Source organism: Antedon bifida, chromosome 10 (assembly GCF_963402885.1).
Source record: "Antedon bifida chromosome 10, ecAntBifi1.1, whole genome shotgun sequence".
Lineage (NCBI taxonomy): Eukaryota > Metazoa > Echinodermata > Crinoidea > Comatulida > Antedonidae > Antedon > Antedon bifida.
Genome location: NC_136235.1, coordinates 21,322,474 through 21,337,147, shown reverse-complemented (window position 1 = coordinate 21,337,147; position 14,674 = coordinate 21,322,474). Strand labels below are relative to the sequence as shown.

The 14,674-nt window shown below is 34.5% G+C and overlaps 1 protein-coding gene across 2 annotated transcripts; it reads left to right on the top strand.

The window, feature by feature from the left end:
- Positions 1 to 184: 184 nt before the first annotated feature.
- Positions 185 to 11,782, top strand: LOC144854024 (arrestin domain-containing protein 3-like). 2 transcript variants are annotated; one of them, XM_078711906.1, is made up of 7 exons: positions 185 to 313; positions 8,114 to 8,248; positions 8,704 to 8,954; positions 9,208 to 9,390; positions 9,698 to 9,898; positions 10,131 to 10,245; positions 10,743 to 11,782. In XM_078711906.1, exons 2-7 carry the CDS (start codon positions 8,122 to 8,124, stop codon positions 10,913 to 10,915), a joined length of 1,050 nt encoding a protein of 349 aa, XP_078568032.1. In that variant the 5' UTR covers positions 185 to 313; positions 8,114 to 8,121; the 3' UTR covers positions 10,916 to 11,782. The 2 variants fall into 2 exon arrangements, with proteins under 2 accessions (XP_078568032.1, XP_078568031.1); XM_078711905.1 differs by lacking the exon at positions 185 to 313 and adding an exon at positions 1,292 to 1,611.
- The last annotated feature ends 2,892 nt before the right edge of the window (positions 11,783 to 14,674 follow it).

Sequence of the window (14,674 nt, the reverse complement as noted above, 5' to 3'; positions counted from 1 at the left end):
AATTACGAATGTAAGCTACGAGTCTTATTGGTTTACTGTCCAGTTGACATGATCTTAGGCTGCAAATGTCAAACGCCGGTTGTCCTAAGACCGACCGCTGCTTTTAGAACATTCTCACCTGTCTGTCGCTAAGAAATTCAGAAAGTAAACCTACATGAAAATCTGTATTCACCTTTTGTTAGCTGAAATACAGATGATTATAATAACCACCATACGCCTGTTTAAAGGTTTACAACACGTACAGTACGAGAAACATATCTAAGCCATTTTAAAGACCGCTCCACTTTCCAATATGTTTCGTAAGACCTACCAGGTATTCTATTTTTATTTTGTTCGTTACATTTTGCGAGATTAGTTTTTATGGTTTCAATAATCGGAAAGAGGGAGGCGTAAACTGTAAAGGCATGCTAGACTGTTGCTTTGTATTGAAGTGTGGTTGCGTCCTTATACAGTTTGCATACTCTTGTTTTGGGACGCCTTTTTCAAAATGTCATTCCTTACATGCGTTTATCAGAATTCGATCATAATACCACTCCATAATTCTCACCTTCTACTTTTTATGTAAACATTGTTACTATGATCTTTAACTAGATTGATTATCAAGCCAAACTCCATTATTTCCTATATCGAATTTTAATGTTAAACTTTTGAATGAGATTCATTCGCGTTCTATCATTAAAATGTATATTATAGAAATTCAATACAGGTAAGCGTGTGCATGCTGATGTGGCACCTGGCTGTGTTTGTGTCCTACAAGATTACACACGCTTTCTTGTCGATGACAATTTCCGTAAAGTGAGTTACGTTAAGAATTACCGTCACATATCGTATCGTGTCTTTTGTCTCAGATTTTGTTGCAAATAAATCGCATATAAAATTGCACTTAGATCATTTTTAAGGATATTCAATCGATAACCCAGGGCCTTTTAAACATATTTTCAACAGTCATGAATTTCTTAATATATTATGATTGATTGATACCATAATTTAATAAGACTAGAGTTTAAGTCATACCAGAGTATAATGCATAAAATGCCGACAGAAACATATACCTGCTCATCGTCACCAGGCATGCTAAAAAGCACGTAACAATTATGAATGATGGTGTTGGAGGCTGTATGTGAATAAAATTATTGGATAGCTTACTACTGTAGTCGCAAGAAGAACGTACAGTTGAATAGGCTGCTATATCTACGTAATATAATACTGAATGCCGATAATTACCCGTCATACAATTGCGGCTGTTTAACAGAGCTCAACATCCATTGCCAACGATTAGCATAGATGCTCACATAACCCAAGGGGAGTCCGACGCAGCATAGTCTAACTCATAGCAAATTTAGCCGTATCGATTCTGTATTTTTACACTACAGTAGGCCTATATTCATCTATGCCACAGTATAATATCCAGGTTATTGAGTTCATTTATGCGATTTGGTTAAGACTCAAGCTGAATATTGGATTTAAACAAATTGATATCGGACGATTTTAACATGGGGAAGATTAAAAACTTTTGCATTTGTTTTGATGATGAAAAGGAAGTGTACTATGCCGGGGATACAGTTGCTGGTCACGTGTTACTCGATCTTTCGGAACCTAAATCTCTTATGGGTAAGTGATTGTGGTCTAAAAATATGGATTTTGTAAGCACAAATATAGATATTCTGGCATTGGGTAATTGGGATTTGGTAAATTCAGTTCGTCTTCGAAAATAGGCTTATACTGACCTTAGTTTATTCTTGATTAAAGTATTACATTTTTAGTCCTGACACCACGAAACGATATGGCTCATAAATTTGACGCGCACGTACGCACGCGTTTATTTCAAACACCAACTATATCTTATTGGTTGAGAGCTACAGTAATTGGATTCACGCAGTATCGTAATGATTCATTTAATATCAATGACCATAAAGAGATAGGTTACATCATCTATACCAAATTAATTAATAGTAATTCGGATGTTTATACTCAGCCATATTTAGTGTGGAACTATGATATAAACATTCACAACAAGCATAACATACAAACATGAAACACCATTATTAGGGTATGAACAATACTGATGGCCCATGGCGTCCATCGGAAGAAATACCTGTAAAATTACACACTTTTACAACATCCTTCGACAATGTAATTTCTGGCGTTAACAAATTAATTGTCGATTGAATACATTTTGCATCGAATCATTACCGTAATTTACCTTTATCATCATTAGCCATCATAAATCACTGTTTGTCATTTAATTGCTGTAATTCATTGAAATGTATTTAAATCGAATTCAACAAACCACAATGTGGCTTTACCGGTCAATGAATTGAAATATAAATTAGCATTCTTGATATTCATGGTAACATGGTTCAAATGCTATAGGCCTATGTAATATTCTTCTCACAATTTTCATTCCACTGTGTGATTTTCATTTATATTTTCATCGTTTTAACAGAATTATAGTACAGGAATTTTTCGAAAAATAGCCATCATCAAAAACGTCATCATCGTTGTCGATACTGTTGTATTTTGATTAACAGATATTATTTATCACTGTATGATCATAATATATACTGTTAGTACACGAGTGGCATATGGATGGCATACGAATGGATGGCACCATATTTAGAATAATGCACCGTTCTTTAACCCTTTGCGCCCAACTGGCTTCCAAACATCATGGTGAAACTATCACATCCCATTCTAGATAAACACAATAATGTTTCATAATAGTAGTCAGCTTCATACAAGAGAACCAGTGAACAATATATATAATTTTATAAAAGCATAATACACTAATATTCATAATTGGGAATATAGAGTATCCGATGCCATATTACTGCTAAAAATATTAATAATATGCAATCAGACTGTATAGATGAATAATGATGTTTTGATTTGAAGTAATAGCGGTAGCATTGCAAGGTATAACGCAATTTGTGTGCTTCAATGCGCATATATAAAAATACTGATGATATTCACATACACTATATATAATTGGAATTTTAAAACGCTTTCACCGTATCTTATGATATTAACACGCTTATATGTGTAATCCATATGTACAAATATGTATAGTTACAACGGTCAGAGTGCCATAGGTGGTCTATTATCCATGATTTGTACGCGTGACGTGCGTATAGCGAGAAATTAAAATACGCCTACGCCTTCCAGTTCGGTTTCTATTTCTTTCTATATTTGTTTACTTCGGCCTCCCATACCTATTACAATTGTGGTTGCCATTTTCCATAAGTTCATTTACCAAGTGTTTGACTTTATGTTTGTGCATCTGGTAAAAAGCAAAACAAAAAAATACACTGCTATTTATGGTAGACACTTTTTGCTAAATAGGCCTAAGTGAATTTATTTCGTCTAAAAAAATTAAAAAGCTAAATTCAAAATTTTTGAGACAGCAATAAGTTTTTTTATATTATATTATAATGAGTATCGTGAATACGATCTTATTTATCAAACAGAGGTAGATATTTAAATCCAAGGCTAGGCCACGTTTTACATTCCCATTCCAAATATCTAGAAAATTAGAGTAGTGGATTTCGGCTGATAGCTATGGAGTACGTTGTTCATCATTTGTCATTTTGTGTAGCCACGTCAGACCGTAGCCATGTCAAATCAAACCCGTAACCTGGTCATTACGCAGTATCATGATACATAACACCATGGGGGTATATTGCGTCATATTCTGCACAAACGTTACGATACCACCCCCAAAGCAATGTAACATATTAAATTACATCTAGGCCTACATTGATAAACCTGTTTGTAACTTCGTTTTGTGGTGGTCAAACAAATTGTATTTTTTAATTTGTATTTTTTAATTATATGTGAATGTTTTTTTTTATTTCAATATTTTCAGATTATGAATGAATAAATCAGCTTTTTTAAACAAAAAGTGTATATAATTATAATACAGTATTAACAGAGTGTTGCGTTTTTGTATTCATGTCACGCATTACAAACGAGAAATGTTACGTAACAGCGTCAACTTTGGTCGTCTTTGATGTATTAAATTAGCAACTCACTTTGAATATTAAACAAACGCCTATAAACGTTTCCTCAAAATAGGATATTGTATTATGCATGGTCTACCCTCCAGTAAAACACAATGAGCCGCTAAATGAATATAGTTCGTAATATATTCATGATGTTCATACAATAATTGAGATTCATTTATAATCAATCATATGTGTTTAGGCCAGCATCAAAGTCGACGCGCCGTGTCACGTGTCATGCAATAGTATCTAGTGGTTGTATGGCGCGTGTCAGTATGCTGCCTTATTTCATGTAAATAAACAAATGGCGATTAACAGATTACTTTGACATGATCAGACATTCAGTTTTGATAAAATAAATAAGGCAGTGACTCAAATTAGTTCTAATGAATGTTGTTGAGAGAAAATTATCTTGGAATTATGTAAAAGCACAAACATTTATTATTATAAAAGAGAAAATCACCGTATTATGTCAACGGATAAAAGAAGTTTTATGAAATAAAAATCGAATTAAATTGAACTGGCCTATGGAGTTTAAAATGCCTTTGTTTCTATCTCCTATAAACTGTACATAGCTTTAATCTATTCAAAATCAAATAATCTTGAGGTCGAAGTTTTGTAACATTGATAAACTATTTTAAAAGTTTGAATATACTTTGAAATGACAATGATGGGAACTAGCAACACGCATGCGCTATGTCTCCTTTCATGCCACTAAACATCATATGGAAATTATGCAGGTTTCAAATTGGAATATTGTTATTTTTGAACGCGTTTACGGCTAATTATAGTTTATAAAGATAAAGCCATAGGCCTAATTACAGTTTAAAAAGATAATTTGTAACCAGGTGCCAGATACTCCTGCGAATTAGCCAAGAATTGTGGTTATGAATTAACTCACATTCATTTGATTTTAACGACACAACGCATACACTAATTACTTCTATCACTTTTGATATAATTCAGCACAGAAAGACTTTCCGAATGTAAATTTAGTCTAACTAATTCCTCCAGGTTGAAACCTAGTTCTTCGTAGATGGAAATTCGTCTAACTTTATTTAGAGTTACATTGATTAAAATGAAATATTATCTGTAAAGCAATTTGGCTTAATTCCACAGAGCGTAAACTTAAGTCCAGTTCGTCACGGCCCTGTGGGACTCCGTAAAAGCTAGGTCTTTTCGCACTTGGAGTTCAACTTCATTTTAATTATGTTAATTGATTACAATAATTACGTGACGTATCATGCTAAGTGTATCGTTGTTTTTATTTAGTCGTTCGTTTTATGAAAATTAAGCTATTTCCCGGTTTCGAAAAACGTCCTAACGAGGCTAGAGATATAGACGATTCACAGTTTTCTTCCACGATTGTATGAATGCAGTATAATTATATGAATTTTGTGTGCATATGAACTATTATATCTGTTCCAAGTCCAAGAAAAATACATGTTGGCTCCCATAACCTGCTTATTTCGTTCACCCTGGCAATCATGGTACCTTGTACTATTTCAATGGATCTTTATTAATGGGTCAAGTATGATGTCGGGATAAGTGGACGTTTTGAGTTGCTACATCTGACAAAACACATGGACGGGGATACACAGTATGGTACTCATACATCAACATACACCACCAAGATAGTGTGAAAATTAGCAAGTGCCACAAAGATGGTAACTGCTGGAAACCAATGCCGTGCACAGTTTGACCAACAAAAGGTGGAGCAGTTACGGGAGCAGGTTTTTTCTGTGGCTCAAATACTAGTCTGGGCCCCCTATTTCAAAATCCTGGATCCGCCGCCCCCATATGATAAAGTTTAAATCATACATTTATTTCACAGTTTAAAGTGATAATTTGATCACAAATATGTAAAATTCAGTTTTCAGTTTCAACAACATTTATTTAAATTGGCAGATAGTGTCTCAAAAATCCTATTATTGTAGTATAGCAATTCACACAATTTACAGCATTCATCTTTGGTTTGCAAAAGTAATCTCGAAAAGAAGCCCACCCAAAAGTAGGCCTGCTAAAAAAGTCCATGGGCTTTACGGATGCTATCCTACACGTTACTCTATTTTTAACATTGGAATATACCGTAGTACTGCAGGAAAACACCAGTGTATACTTTCTATAAACATTATGCGCATCAATACAAAGATGGCTAATTTATTCTGTGTATGAGGGGCTCAACTTCAGCTAAAAGTAGCTTAACGATAACACTAATAAACAGATTATACTTTGATCATTCAATCATTGATTGAAGAAAGACAGGTGCAGGTGCGCGTGCGCCGCCCGGTATGTAGATACTTTGCATATCAGCAATCGACTCCACGGAAAATAGTTGACACATGTGGCGCTCCATGGCGTAGCAAGACATGATACACAATTTAACCAGACTCCTACTATAACTTAATTGACGGGTTATTCGGTACATATTTAGAATGACAGGTCATCAAGATAGATTAGATATTCATCTTCATTCAACACATTACATGTAGGGTCAGATGTGAGGTGCTGCATCCTCCGAATGGTGTGTCTATATCCTCTAATATATCATCGAATTTCGATCAACTCTATGTGAAATTTAATGTTCTTAATAAGTTTAGTACAGTATAATAAATATGTTACTATATTATTAATTAATTAATGTATACATATTTTCGTTTTTACACGGACGCACACCCCTTCTTCTCCTAAATCTGCGACTTCGAATTTAATATTACCTCACAATGAAAGCATGACATACTACTGCAATTCATTTCACTTAACATTGCTAGCTACTTGTCATGTGGCTTGTAAATTGCATAAAAACAGTTGATACGTCGGAAATGTTGTACGTGCATTCAGGCGTCTGAAACCTTACATTATGCTGGCTATGTTCACATACTATATACAGTAATAATATTCAAACTGAATTGCTAATTTCTGTAAAAAGATCAGCACAGCGTTTACGAAGAGTACAAAATTGCATAAATTGGTTTAACAGAGTAAATGGCATAACGCTATTAGAATTCATTGCTACTGCTGCTACGCTCAGATGAATTGCATTATATATTGCATTTCTAACGGTCTACTCGTGTTCGGAATTTAGTCATTTTAAAATAAATACAAAAATTATATTCTACGATTCGAGATAAGGGGTCTTCGGTATAGCCTGGTCAAAATATGAACATAGTATAATTAGTCTGTTATTTGAAGAAACAAGAAAACAATAAATAACAGACTAAACATTTTGGCAAATGTAAGCCTACATAAAGGTAAAATTAGTAATTAAAATGACGGTTCATATCTCTTGTAAAACTCATGAGGTAGATGTTGCTATGCACACATGACGTCACAGCAATTTACGACGGCGAGCGCGCTCGTTCTGAAATCATAATCTACATCCGTAATACTTTGTCAAAATATGGTTCTCGGTAAAGTTGTCCTTTAAAGTAAAGTAGGTCCAACTGAGTAGCTTTAAAACCGGCAATTACGGGAAATAATATTATACTCTTAATGTTATGTTTGTTCCTCACTATGATCGCAATTATTTAGTGCAAAACATTATTTTATGAATGATTTAGTTATGAAAACATTACAAAGTGATTTTAAATGATACATCGATTACAGTTGTTATTGAATGTGACGCGATAAATGACATAAATCTCTTTTATTATGTTTATTTTAATTTTATATATAAAATGGCGAAGAATTACAACAAAGTTTGAAATTAATAATGATAATACCAGGGAAGAGTGAAAGCTATCTGTACAGTGTCACTGTATCAAACATATTTGAAGAAAAAGTTATGTTTCATAATATTTCTCTACAGTTTTTCTTTTAATGTACATTATGATGTGTATAGAATTGATTATTCTACTCAAATTATAATAATTATTATTATAATTTGGTCATCATAACGTTGGTGGTATAAAACACCCATCAGGTGCAATCTCAATCCCTGTTGAAAAGCAAAGCAAGCTGGTGGTTTGATGGTCGTATATTTTTTAATAATGTTTTTAATGTACCGGTACATTCCTTAAAATGTATCTGAGTACAAATGATATTCGAGTATAGGAATAAATATCTGCCTGATGTAATACACACACAATAATGATCATCTCTTTATATCCAAGCTATCCGAATGACGTTTATCGGTCGGTCAGCCGTTTCCTGGAAAGAGATAGAACCAAGAGGAAAGTCAAAAGAGCTCATCTACTACGCATCAGGTGAAGAGTACTTCAATGAAATACTCACCATATTTGGAAACGGTAAGTTCTTTTTCACCAAAGTGAGTATTTCCTTTTACTGTACAATAATGTTGTGTTCCTCTTTCATTTTTGTTTGCATTTCAATTGCTCATTGGTTTGGCACTGCTATGGCTTAATGTTTAATGACATATTTACCAAGCCCAGCTGAAGAAAACTTCAAGTATGGACTCTCTCCACAAAACGGGTATTAAACAGAAAGTTTGTTACATCTGTTTCTAATTTTCTTACGTAGAGCTGCATAAAGCTTGGTTCCCACTAGGACGCAACGTAAGGACGTGACCAATCACAAACGATGGATTATTCGAACAGTCGCGTGTGATTGGTGGTCAACTCGCTTGCGTTGCGTTTACGTCCTTGCGTTGTGTCTCTGACTGGGAACCAGGCTTTAGAGTAATGATGACAAGTTATAGGTTAACTGTGTTTCGAGTGTTAAGTTATCCTTCTATCTTACACAGGAATCGGTGAAAATTGCCAAGTTGAGAGCAAAGAAGAAGTGCCATATCTCAATGCGGGAAGTCACATGTTCACCTTTAAATTTAAGTTACCAACTAAACCACTAGCATGCTCTTTTGAAGGCGATCTTGGTAATGTTAGGTACATAGTTCGCGCCATTATTTGCCGCCCTTGGAAGTTTGACCACGTGACGAAACGGGCGTTCACTGTAGCTGGACCACCATTTTTTCTTGGCAGAGTTCCAAAAGCGTTAGTAAGTATTTCAAACAATAAACAATGAAATGATAAAATAATATTATGAATTCAACATACTTGTTTTTTTTTTTATAATTTGATCGAATAATTGGTTAAAGTAAACCAGACCCGATTGTAATCTTGGTTCTTCTTTTTTAAATGCCATGTATTAAAGACAATTTGCAGATAGAATAACTAGAAATGTCCTTTAATGACGTCACCATTCAATGAAATGATGTAGTAGGCCTAATTGAGTTATTGTTGTACAATAGACCCCATTAAGAGCCGAGGATGAGAAAACGGTTTGTTGTTTATGTTGTGCAACTGGACCAGTATCGATCAGCGCTGCCACGGACAAACGAGCTTATCTGCCTGGAGAGTTCATCTACGTATCGGCTGCATTAGAAAACAAAAGCAACAGGAGTATTGTTAGCCTTGAAGCAGAACTTATTCAGGTTAGAAGTTGAGTTATTTTCCACACATTTACAAAATAGAACAGATATTGATACAATGTGTGAAAGGAGATTAAAATAAGTAATAATTACTTTAAGCATTGACCACCTAAGCAGTTTACATGACAAGTAAACTAAACACTATAAAATATTGACAAAAACAAATATTTTAAAGAAGAATAAAATAACATTGTGCATATGAATGGAATCATATTATTATGGCCTAATAGTTAAAACTTACTAATACAAGATTATTATTAACTTATAAAAGTTATTCTTATACGGTGAGATAATTTTTTTTCTTTATCAGTCAGTGAATTACCTAGCCCGTAGACAAGGCGTTGGAACGCCACACAAGAGGACAACATCACATGTTGTGTCAAGTATCAAAGACAACGGCTGTGAAGCACATAGTTCATCAATGTGGGATCGTGCCAAACTGCCAATACCACCGCTTCCACCATGCTCGCTCGAGGGTGCAACATTTATCGATATTCGATATTTTCTAAAGGTATAACAGACCTCTACCTGAACTAAGAGGGACCCCCCCCCCCCTCCACACCTTACCTGAACTAGGAAACATATTTTTTCCAACTTCTTCAACAAAAATAGAATCATCCTCCTCCTACGTGATCATCATTGTCAATATCAATATTCTCCTTGATATCTTGAACAATAAATTTACAAGACGTAGTGTTTTCTGATACTTTGCTATTACTGATGATACTTTGTTTCATCTTTAGTTTACCGTAGATGTGAACAACACGCCATTTGACATCGATCTAGTACTTGAGTTATACATTGGCAATGTTCCCATCGATGAGCCACAGAAAGCAGGGCCGTCCACCTCATATCATGGTAAAAGTCTATTATTTTTCATTGCTTGTGTTGAGGTATATCAGTTTCAACATCTCCGCTTCTCCCGAGCTCTCTTGGAAATTGGAACCAAAACAAAATTATTTACCTGAAAAACTGTAATTTAAAGAACCAAAAAAAGTCAATATGACTGGAAGTCGATGTGTTTTTGTCGATTTTGTCTTTTTATAAATGAAAACATTTTTTTTTTCTACGGAAGTGATTAACTTATTAAAACTGCGTAATGGCCTATTCAAAGTTTTTTTTATTAATCTTCATTTTTCATGTTTTTGGGGGACAATACATCTTCTGTGTCATTTGACAAGTTTACTTGTATGAAGTAGGTTAATCTGGGACAGATAAAATGATAATATTCATTGTGTTACCGATAAAGAAAAATGTATGTCTGTGGCTTTATAACTAGTCATTTGATGTCAACACATAAAGAAAAGACAATAGATGTTGATGCTTTTCTAAAATATCTAAATTTGTTATTTTAGTACATGATTCATCAATGTTCCTGACGGCTAGACAAGAGAGCAAGGAGATCCGAGACGAGGAGGACAATGAATACACTTTTGGAAATCTTGAGTTTACTCCTAAATATATTTACTTTGGAAAAGTAAAATGTCAGTCAGATGTTGAGGAAATACAGCTTTTAGACAAAAAATGAATGCATTAAACTGTAAAAGACAATAATAACTTATATGAGCCAAATAGATCGTGGCCTTCAGCCTTGTGTACACTCGTAAGCTGGAGTTTTACAGGCTTAGAACTTAACTGTGTTGTTGCAGGAGGGGTACACGGCAGAATGGACACTTCTGCGAATTAAGCCAATTGATTCAATAATAAATAATATAATAATGCGACATTTATATAGCGCTATTTCGTAAAGATGAGAGCGCTTCAATTCTCAATATTTGATAAATAAAAAAATATTAAAATAACCTTAAAATCATGATGTTATAAGGAAGTGTTAGCCATAAGGTGTAAGTCGAACAGTGATATATACATAAAATGAATTACCGTATATTATATCAGGGAATTTCACTGTTCTCTGAATATACAAATATGTTTAAAGTAGTTTCAGTTTAAGTCGCTATTGACGTAATACCATCTTACAGATCTGTATAAGATCCACTATGTTGTCTTCACACCCAGTCAGTGCCATTCATGATAACAAAGGGGACATAGAAGGCAGAAGGCAAACTGTTTATATTATGCAATATTAGTAGTCGCAATCTCTATTGTTATGTAAATTACTGATCTTAAAAGGAAGTCTCTTCTCTTCTATGTCTACGCATAAATATATAAACATTGATTAAATGTACTGATTTCAGGTTTACATATAATACAACATACACTAATTATTATAGTATTTTTCTTGTAAAACATAGGTTGTTACATAGTTTGTTAACATTAGAATATGGTTTACACTTAGTTAGTATTTTCCATTTAATGTCTTATGCTATGATTTATTTTATCATCATTCAGATTCCAAATATATTGGCTAAGCCTAAATGTTGTACTGTCTCTAGCCTATACATTACGAAATGAATGTCCAAGAGATTTCTTCAATGAAAAGGGGTGTGCCGACGACCAATCCAAATTTGGGAATATCACTACCATATTTGGGCACATCACATCTTTTTGTCAAACTAGTTTGATAGTGTAGACAGAGCTTAATGATGTACAAACAAAACCAATAAACACAATGTCAAGTAATATGATTGCTATTGCTAAAGCTCTGTCTACACAATCAAACTTTATGTGACAAAAAAATGTGATGTGGCCATATATGGACATGATGATGTCATATCACTATCATATTTAAGCATCATTACCTTATTTGGGCATCATTATAATTTAGCTCATCAGAAAACTTGATTGGTCAGTTTTAGCATTGTGAAACAGCTGTCACAATCGAAGAACTATGTCAAAAGTTGTCTTTGTATCAGGAAAATGTTACGAATAGGCTATCTATACTTTAACATGACAATTTTGGGATCATCTTACTTTAGATCAATGCCGACGATGTTTCATAAAATTAAGAATTAATTTCAGTCAATATGATGTTTTTTATAATTAAATCACATACACATGATTATAGCGGTCTGTTGATACGGCTCTTGATACATAAAAACATTAGAAATAGCCCGTTGAGCCTAATTTTCCCAAAAAAAGGGTGATTTTTTGAACAAAAAAATTGCATATGAAGGTGGATGAAAGAAAGTTGATTTGTTATACGTGACCAGGACAACATTTATTATGCATTCATTTAAAACTGAAAGACCTTTGGCTATAATTTTGCCCCGCTTAAATGCTAGCTTCAGTAGCCTAAAGGGGCCTTATGTCGACACGGAACTCAACTAAACTCAACTGTAAAATCGAACTGATTCCTACTGATCGACTAAGTTCGAAGTTTTCAGGTCCGGAAAAATTAGAAATAACACTGTTAAATGTTGATGTTATTGAACGGGGTTATTGGGGGTGGGGTACTGAAGACTAATTATATATCTTGTTTCAAAATATATGTTACATTTCCGGCACTTCTACTTTAAACAGTTAAGTATGCCGTGCCTTGTTATGCAAATGAGTTTATCCAGGTGTAGTCGGGAGGATGGTATTGTTATTTCGCGGTCAACACACCACACTGTTAGATTTTGTTAATCTTTTAGATTATAAAACTGCTCAAATCAAGTAATAAACAATTTTCCGGGCGGGAACCTAGCAGGCCCTCTCTTTTAGTTTGCAAAAGTAATCTCGAAAGAACCCAAGAGTACTAAAAAGAATGAAGGAGCACACGGGCTTATTTTCGCAGTTTTATGGCAGTCTAATGGAAAAATAAATGTCATACAACTTTATTTCTGATTTAAAAAAGGTCCACTCTTGTTTAGACCTAAGCCTGATATTTTCAACTCTATAAATATCGCTCTTTCAAAATAAAAGAAAAAAAAATCATAATTTAAAAAAAAATATGTATCCGTAGAGGTTCGAACCCACCCAATCTAGAGCTGAGAGCACTCAAACCTGAGCATCAACCGTTACGCCACGACGTACATGACTTAACAGCTGATAATCTCTAGTCTATTTATACGTGTATTACGCAATGCATCATTACGTCATAAGTATCATATTAACCTTGCTAAAACCAAATTGATCAGTTAGCTCAGTCGCCTGAGCGTCGTGTTAACACACGTATGTCGTGGGTTCGATTCCCACGCTGGTCGGTGGAATAGAGTTAAAGGCATGCGGCCACTGTGTTTGGGGTTCACAGATCATACGTCCCCCTTTCCACCACACATCATGAGGCGACAACATCAATGCATCTGGTGATGTGCTGGAAACGACCCCAAAAGGCTGTGGCAGGGCCTTAGTGCTGAGGCAGGGAGAGCACATTTAACATCTTTTTTTTTATTTAATTTTTTTTCAACCTGTATTCGAGCTCGTAAATTTTATGTTTGGCGCCCTCAATTTTAAAAGAAATTAATTATTAATTATCTTCGTTACGTATTTAGAATTGAATTTATATTCATCGCAGGAGTACGAAGCGGTTTGGTATGCCGTGCGTTGTTATGCAAATGAGTTTATACAGGTGTAGTGGGAAAGATGGTACATTGTTAATCATTCGCGATCAACACGCCACATTGTTAAATTTTGATTTTATTAATCAATGTTAATACATTGCTAGCGAAATATCCGATTCATGCAAGATATTGTATTATAATATGTTATGGTAGTTGGTGTGTATTATCATAATTATCATAGGTGACTATGTATAATAATAAGTATAAGTGCAATTCTGGGGACTTAGCTCTATTTTCATTCTTAGCTCTGCCCCAACCGCGGTGGGCTAATACTGGAGACTTCTTATTTAATTACATATTTCGAATGAATAGGTGCACTTTCCGGAGACAAGCTGTATTGTCCTGATGAGTCTTAGTTTGTTTCATATAATTTCAAATCATGTGAAGTTTTTTTCGGCCGGGAACCTAGCAGCTCTATTTTTCAAAATTGTCTTTGCTCATCCCCAACCATGGTGGGGTGCTGAAGACTCTTATACATTTTGTTTCAATAGATGTCATTTCCGGGGACCTTCGGCAGCTCTATTTTAAACAGTTTGGTATGCCGTGCGTTGTCATGCAAATGAGTTTGTGCATTTGTAATGGGGAAGATGGTACATTGTTAGTCATTCGCGGTCAACACGCCACGCACTGTTAAATGTATTAGAAGATTGTTCAAATCATGTAAATAAAACATTTTTTCGAGCGGAAACCTAGCAGCTAACCTCTTTTAGTTTGAAAAAGTAATCTCGAAAAGAACTCCATGTGGAAAAAGAAGCTCACCCAAGAGTACTAGAAAATGAAGGAGCACATGGGCTTTTTTTCGACTCTCATATATTTTGTTTCAAAATATAGGAGGTGTCATTTCC